Source organism: Somniosus microcephalus, chromosome 6 (assembly GCF_052327205.1).
Source record: "Somniosus microcephalus isolate GS21.2 chromosome 6, FLI_Smic_1.0, whole genome shotgun sequence".
Taxonomy (NCBI): Eukaryota; Metazoa; Chordata; class Chondrichthyes; order Squaliformes; family Somniosidae; genus Somniosus; species Somniosus microcephalus.
In genome coordinates this window covers 93,393,486-93,400,622 of record NC_140992.1, presented here as the reverse complement: position 1 = coordinate 93,400,622, position 7,137 = coordinate 93,393,486, and the positions used below count along the sequence as shown (strand labels likewise).

At 44.9% G+C, this 7,137-nt stretch overlaps 1 protein-coding gene across 1 annotated transcript; it reads left to right on the top strand.

Annotated features, from left to right (window-relative positions):
* The first annotated feature begins 4,507 nt into the window (after positions 1–4,507).
* Positions 4,508–6,537, top strand: LOC147115890 (G protein-coupled receptor 35-like). Its single transcript, XM_085989462.1, has one exon. The coding sequence runs from the start codon at positions 5,079–5,081 to the stop codon at positions 6,051–6,053; it is 975 nt and encodes a 324-aa protein (XP_085845588.1). The 5' UTR covers positions 4,508–5,078; the 3' UTR covers positions 6,054–6,537.
* Positions 6,538–7,137: the final 600 nt, after the last annotated feature.

Sequence of the window (7,137 nt, the reverse complement as noted above, 5' to 3'; positions counted from 1 at the left end):
ATATAATGACAGACATGCTGCCACAAGGAATGCCATCAAGCAGACCATTGGGGTGCTCAAACAACATTTCTGCTGCCTTAACCATTCGGGAGGAGCCCTCCAGTACTCACTGGGATGGGTGTTCTAATTTGTGGTGGTCTGCTGCATCCACCACAACTTGGCTATCATGAGGGCACAGCCCTTGCCACCACAGGTTCCACGATCACCTGAGGAGGAGGAGGAGGAGGAAGGGAGGAGGCAGCATGCAAATCCACATTCTGGATGGGTTGTCTGGATGAGTCATCAGACTCCACTTCCCCTGACTAAAACCCCAGATCCTTGTTGCTCAACATTTCCCCACCTTATCATCACTCTGTCACAGAACATCACAGCCTCCTCTTGGCCACAATGCTGAAATGAAAACTAGCACCAAACAAACATTCCAAACCTAATTTATAAATCATTCAATCTAATACTACATAACAAAGTCAACTAATCACCCTTGTGCATCCCCTTAATGCTTGTCTGTCATGTGCCTTTTCCTAGTGCTCCTACGATGTGCTGCCCCAATGGCTGCAGCATGGCTGGTGGAAGGCTGCTGACTTTCAGTGGGGAAACTGCAGATGGCCTTGCAGGATGACCGCGAGCAGCTCTGGGCCTAGAATGCCCGGCTGTAGACTGCACCACCTGGGCGGCAGCAGTTTGGCTGGCTGGCTGACCGGCAACAGCAAGTGCACTGGAGGAGTGGTAGTGGTGGGAGGACAAATACAGTCATCCTGAGAGTGTAAAGGAAATAGCCATATTCCAAGAAATACACCATCCTATGAACAGAATTCTGACTTTATTAAAACATGAAAACTGGGTTTAAAAATCTAAAAGCCTCCACGACACAAGCTGTAAACAGAATACAGGCTTTTGAGATAAGATCAGTTGTTAACACAAAGCTGTAAACACCATACAAGCTTTTGAAATGGGAATTGGTTGTTAATACTAAAACAATGGCCCTATTGAAGAAGCAAAGAGTTGCTTCCAGAAAGTCTGCAGTTTGGGAGAAACACAATACCATTACCCAGTTTAAAGTGTTAAAAACTAACACTTCGAACAGAAACACAGAACATTAAAGGAACATGTGCCTTTGTAAAAGTAATATCAAATGAAAGACAGGAGACATAATTCTTGATAGAACCAATTGAAGTAGCTAAGAAATGCATAGAACACCCGAGTTGAAGTGTTTTTGATTTACATGTTGTAAAAGATACCAACAGAAGACTTTGTAAATATTACATCAATAGATGCACCAAGCAATCACATTGTGTTTGTGTTGAAAATGGAACATTTAGGAGACACAACATCTGCTTACAGCCAGCTAGGTGATTTAAGAATTGAATTGAAGACCTTCATAAGAATGGCATCAAATAAATACATCTGTTATAACCGTTTTTTATGATAAGCTTTGAACACCTAAAGGTACAGACAGGATTCTGCAAGTTAACAGCTGAACTGACAGTAAGATTAGAAAGAAGTCAACAGAAAGAATGACTGAGATAATTAGCTTACATCAGCAGAAAACTTCAAAGGATATACCACTGAGAAAGAGTATAAAATATAGAACTTTCAGATAGAAAGTCAGAAGTTGCTGGAAGGGGTAAGCGATTCTCAACTTCAGAGGCAGGCTCTGTAAGTTTTCAACTCCTTAAGTCTCCGGGATCCAAAGGTACTTTTATTTGATTTTGATGGATATCCTGGATTAGAAATAATAAGAAATGTAAAAATGTAACAAAGTTAAGATTTGAGAATAATGATCTCTGAGAATAAGAATTGTAAGCTATTTTATATCTTGAACTGTTAAAGTTGCGATTAAATCACCAGCTGTTAACTACATGGTGGTTCTTTAATACATTTTTATATTTTTAGAATTGTCTCACATAGTATTTCTGCATCAAACTCGTGAACTCAATTTCTGTACACTCTTTTGTGAGGAGTTGCAGAATTCTGGGGGAGTATTCCGGACCCTCATAATATCCGGAAGGTTACAGTCTAGTTAAACTTATTAAAAGTGCTATCTGGAGGATGGTAACATTTTCAAGTCATTCCTTTCCTTTAGAGAGAGATAGCCTGGATCTTTAGACCCAATTAAGCATCTTATAGAATTTGTCTATCTCTAACTTTAGTTGAAGGTGAATGTCTGGGGAATACACCTGATCTGGGGTAGCCCGAAAAGGGCTAGGACTAGTAATTATCCCTTCAAGAGGTGACTGCTGGTTCATACTCCATGGGGCCACTGGCACTCCCCCGGGGCAGCACCTCAGTAATCCTAGTAATAGAGTCATAGAGTCATAGAGTCATAGAGTAATACAGCACGGATAGAGGCCCTTCGGCCTCTGGTGGAGGACAGATTGCTGGACTGCTGTGAGACCCTGCAAGCCCCTTTCCATACTGTTAAATACAGCCACAATAACAGCAGTCTGAACTTGCGTGACGGCAAGCTGAGCCTGTGTGAGAGCAATGTGAGCTTACGTGGCAGCAAGCTGAGCTTGCATGACAGAAGTCTGAGCTTCCACTGGAGTACTCAGACTTTAGGTCGCTTCTACTTTTTAAAAAAATCATTGATGGGATGTGGGCGTCGCTGGCTAGGCCTGCATTTAAGTGCCCATCCCTAATTGCCCTTGAGAAGATGGTGGTGAGCCGCCTTCTTGAACCGCTGCAATCCATATGGTGTAGGTACACCCACAATGCTGTTAGGAAGGGAGTTCCAGGATTTTGGCCCAGCGACAGTGAAGGAACGGCGATACAGGTCCAAGTCAGGATGGTGTGTGGCTTGGAGGGGAACTTGTAGGTGGTGATGTTCCCATGCATCTGCTACCCTTATCCTTCTAAGTGGTAGAGGTCGCGGGTTTGGAAGGTGCTGTTGAAGGAGCTTTGGCGAGTTGCTGCAGTGCATCTTGTAGATGGTACACACTGCAGCCACAGTGTGCCGGTGGTGGAGGGAGTGAATGTTGAAGGTGGTGGATGGAGTGCCAATCAAGCGGGCTGCTTTATCCTGAATGGTGTCGAGCTTCTTGAGTGTTGTTGGAGCTGCACTCATCCAGGCAAGTGGAGAGTATTCCATCACACTCCTGACTTGTGCCTTGTAGATGGTGGAAAGGCTTTGGGGAGTCAGGAGGTGAGACACTCACCGCAGAATTCCCAGCCTCTGGCCTGCTCTGTGCTGCAATGGAAGCTGAGACATCGCCCATCAGATGCTGCATCATGATTGGGTCCACAAGTGCTCTAATGAAGTTGCCCATCACTTCCATCCTGGAAACCATGGGCTCTAAGCTCTGTGCAAAGCCCTGTCCCAAGTTGGAGTCAGACTCCTCCATGCTCCTTGACAGTGACAACAGGCTCTCTGGCAGGCCTGCCAATGCACCAAGCATGTCTGTGTGCATGGCCATCACCCTTCTTCTGAAGGCTGCCCCATCGAAGTCCTCATCTGAGTCCTCTGCAGCAGAACTTGTGTGTGCCCTCGTCCTCTGGGAAGCCGGCACCTGTGCTACCCTTTCTCCCTGCCCTGGCTGCAGGCCACTCATGTCCGGTGACTCACCACATGCAGATCCCACCTCTATACTACCCTCTAAAGTATGCGCAGTGCCATTTTCTGAGGTGGTGCTTGTGGGTGTCAGATCGAGTGACGGTGTCTCTTCTCCATCACTATCTGCTTCTTCTTGGCTGGGAAGCTTGAAGTTATTGGGTATCTGAAAGGAGAAAGGCACAAGGGTAGGATTGTGGTGCGGGGAGGGGGGAAAGCAAGCTGTGCATGCTTACACCATCAGCAGCTTGTAAGTGAGACGAGATTGTGGGATGAGATGGAAGTGGGATGTGAGAAGAAGGATTCGGTATGAGCATACGTTATCCTCAATGGTTTTAGCCTCACCGATCACCACGACCTCAGTGACGGCTCATCGAATGATGTCTAGTACAGTCTCCTCCAGCTGGGTCAGGATATGCAGCCATGCTGCTGTCTGTGTTTGTGAGCCAGCTTGGCCTGCGAGAGAAAGGGAAGTGTGTCAGTGAGTGTGGGGCAATGTGTTTGGGTGATGCCGTGTGCTGCCAACATTACTTTCAATGGGTGCTGGCGGGTCATGCATCCTGAGCCCATGTCCGTTTTCAGGCCTTATCGAATGTTTAGCCCATTGAGTTTAACCATGTTCAAAATAAAACCTGTTTTTAAAACTGATTTTCTACAAATTTTCCCAGGCTTTTTGGGGTCCAATATTTTCACACTGATTTTCTGTTGGGTTTTTTCCACTTAAAAAACTGTACAAATGTATTTAGAAATCTTAAATTGACAATAAAAAATGTCTTTAATCCATAATATTTTTTAAATAGAATTATAATTTGATTGTGAAATCATTATTAATTATTTATCATATCTTTAGCAACGAGGAAGAGGAAGAGGTCAATTCAACAAATTGCACAGAAGACCAACCTCCAAGTCATTTTGCACATCCTCCCTACCTGTAAGTGCCGCGCTGTCTGACGGCACCACCTCATGAAACTTTCGGCTCGTTCTTTGGAAAGTCCTTTACTGCTGACGATATCCGCTTCTCGCATCAGTGTCTTTGGTACATGTTAGAATCATACAGCACAGAAGGAGACCATTCGGCCCATCGTGTCTGAGCCAAAACCAGTCTCCATCCCATGTTAAGAAAACTACTTGGCAAAACGGGAGATATTAGGAGCGGCACCATTCAGCTCGTATGGAACCGCTCGTCCAACTCGGGTGATTTTTTTTATTTCTGAGAGGAGGCTTGCATTTACTGTGTCATTTTTAGGCACACTCGGCGGACAGATCCGACTTCGGGTGGTGAGTGCTTCAACAGCAGTTGCTTATCGATGGTGTCTGGGACGGTGCGGACAGGGTGTAACACGTGGGGAAAAGAAAGAACTTGCATTTGCGTAGCGCCTTGCACGACCCAAGGACGCCCCAAAGCGCTTTTACAGACCAATGCAGTGCTTCTGAAGTGTAGTCACCCTTGCAATGAAGGGAAACAATCATTTGATTTGAAAGCCTGTCTTGACCCTGCCATCATACTGTTCTATTTCGGTTTCTTTCAGCGATGACTTGTGAAGTCAATGGCTCGCGGAACCAGACTGATTTGTCACATCAGGTGATTCTGCTTGTATTTACTTTGCCAACGATTGTTGTCGGGTCAACATTGAACGGAGTAACATTGTGCATAATCTGCTGTCGAATGAAGGCGCGGACGAAACCGCTCATCTACATGGCCAACCTCGTCATCTCAGATGTCTTTCTGCTCTTCGCCTTGCCTTTCAAAATCTACGGCTACTATGTCCGCAAGGAGTGGTCCCAGAGGCTGGGGAAGGGGTTCTGCCAGTTTCTGGAGTCCTTGTGCTTCGTGAACACCTACGCCAGCATCCTGCTGATAACCCTGATCTGTGCGGATCGCTACCTCGCCATAAAACATCCTTTCGTGGCCAGAGCCATCTCGTCTCCGAAGAGAACCGCGCTCATCTGCGCTGCCATCTGGCTGGTCGTGTGGTCAGGAAGCATCTACATCTATATAACCAGTGACTCGGATTCCTGCTTTTACGATCTCTCGTCAACTGTTTTGCGAATGGCTTTCATTGCCCCCCTGGAAATACTATTTTTTATATGTGCGCTTACAATGATTTTCTGCTCCCTGCAGACCGTCCATAGCCTGAAAGTTAAAGGCAGCGAGACACAGAGCAGAGGGACGGATAAATCCGCCAAGATCATCCTTTCAAATTTGCTCACCTTCCTGATCTGCTTCACGCCCTATCACACCGGGCTGCTGCTGTACTCATTAACCATCAATGGTTCCCTCTCCAAAAGCTACTGCGAACACCTGCGCAGCGCTCTGCATTTCTGCCTGTACTTGGCCAATGTAAACTGTTGCCTGGACGCAATCTACTATTTCTACGGCATCAAAGAATTGTGTCAGTCAAACTCGGGGAGCAGGCAGATGCCAGAGTCGAGCACCCACATGGGTATCTGCGAGACATTAGCGGATTCGTCCGCCGACCATCCGCTCAACTCTCAGTCACGTTAACCTTCACCCCAACACTGCTGTAGTTTTCTGCAGCAATGGGGTAGTTTTGCACCTGTTTTTAAATAAAAGGACATCTATCGCCGCTGCACCACATACAACTTTCTGTGCGATGCGGGTACTGCTAGAGGTTATAGCATGGATCTAACTCCCTGGAACAATTGGTAAATAATTATACTGGAAAATTAAAACTTTGATATCAAAAATATGTTCGTGGATCAGAAAGATGAGGTAGTGCACACAAAATAAACACGGATGTGAAAACAGAACATTTTTATGTGGTGGCTGTCTATCCCTTAATGAAAGGTATTAAGGGATATGGGGCAAAGGCAGGTATATGGAGTTAGGCCATTGAACCTCATTGAATGGCGGAACAGACTCGAGGGGCTCAAAGGCCGACTCCTGCTCCTATCTTCCTATGTACTGAATGCCTCTGTCCCACGGTAATGCACAGATGTACAATAAGGGGCTCAAGCTGAAGACATTTTTCTCGATTTTTCTAGATTTAATGCTTTTATAGAACTAAAATTTCTTGTGTGAATATATTAAATCGCCTTTTTAAATATATATTCAAAATTACTCTGAAAAAATCTCAATTAGTGACTTCAATATCTAATTCCATTTGTATAGATAGCAAACCACAAAAGCACTGGCACCAGTTAAAACATTTAGTACATGTGGTCAATGTGACTAGATATGCTATTTTAGCATGTGAGTGATGAATATATATTTGGTTCCACTATTCCATGCAAAAGAACATTTAATCTGAATATGCAATACAAGGTTAATTGACTAGGCTTGTATTCCCTTGAATATAGAAGATTAAGGGATGATTTCATTGAGGCATTTAAGATTATGAACTAATTTGATGGGGTAGATAGAGAGAAACAATTTCCTCTGGTGGAAGAGTTCACAACAAGGGGGCAGAACCTTAACATTAGAGCTAGGCCATTCAGGGCTGATGTCAGAAAGCACTTTGTCACACAGAAGGTAGTGAAAATCTGGAATAACAACAGAAAATGCTGGAAATACTCAGCAGGCCAGGCAGCATCCATGGAGAGAGAAACAGAGTTAACGTTTCAAGTCT

Coding starts and splice junctions, on each gene's coding strand:
- LOC147115890 (XM_085989462.1), top strand. CDS start 5,079: ATGACTTGTGAAGTCAATGGCTCGCGGAACCAGACTGATTTGTCACAT.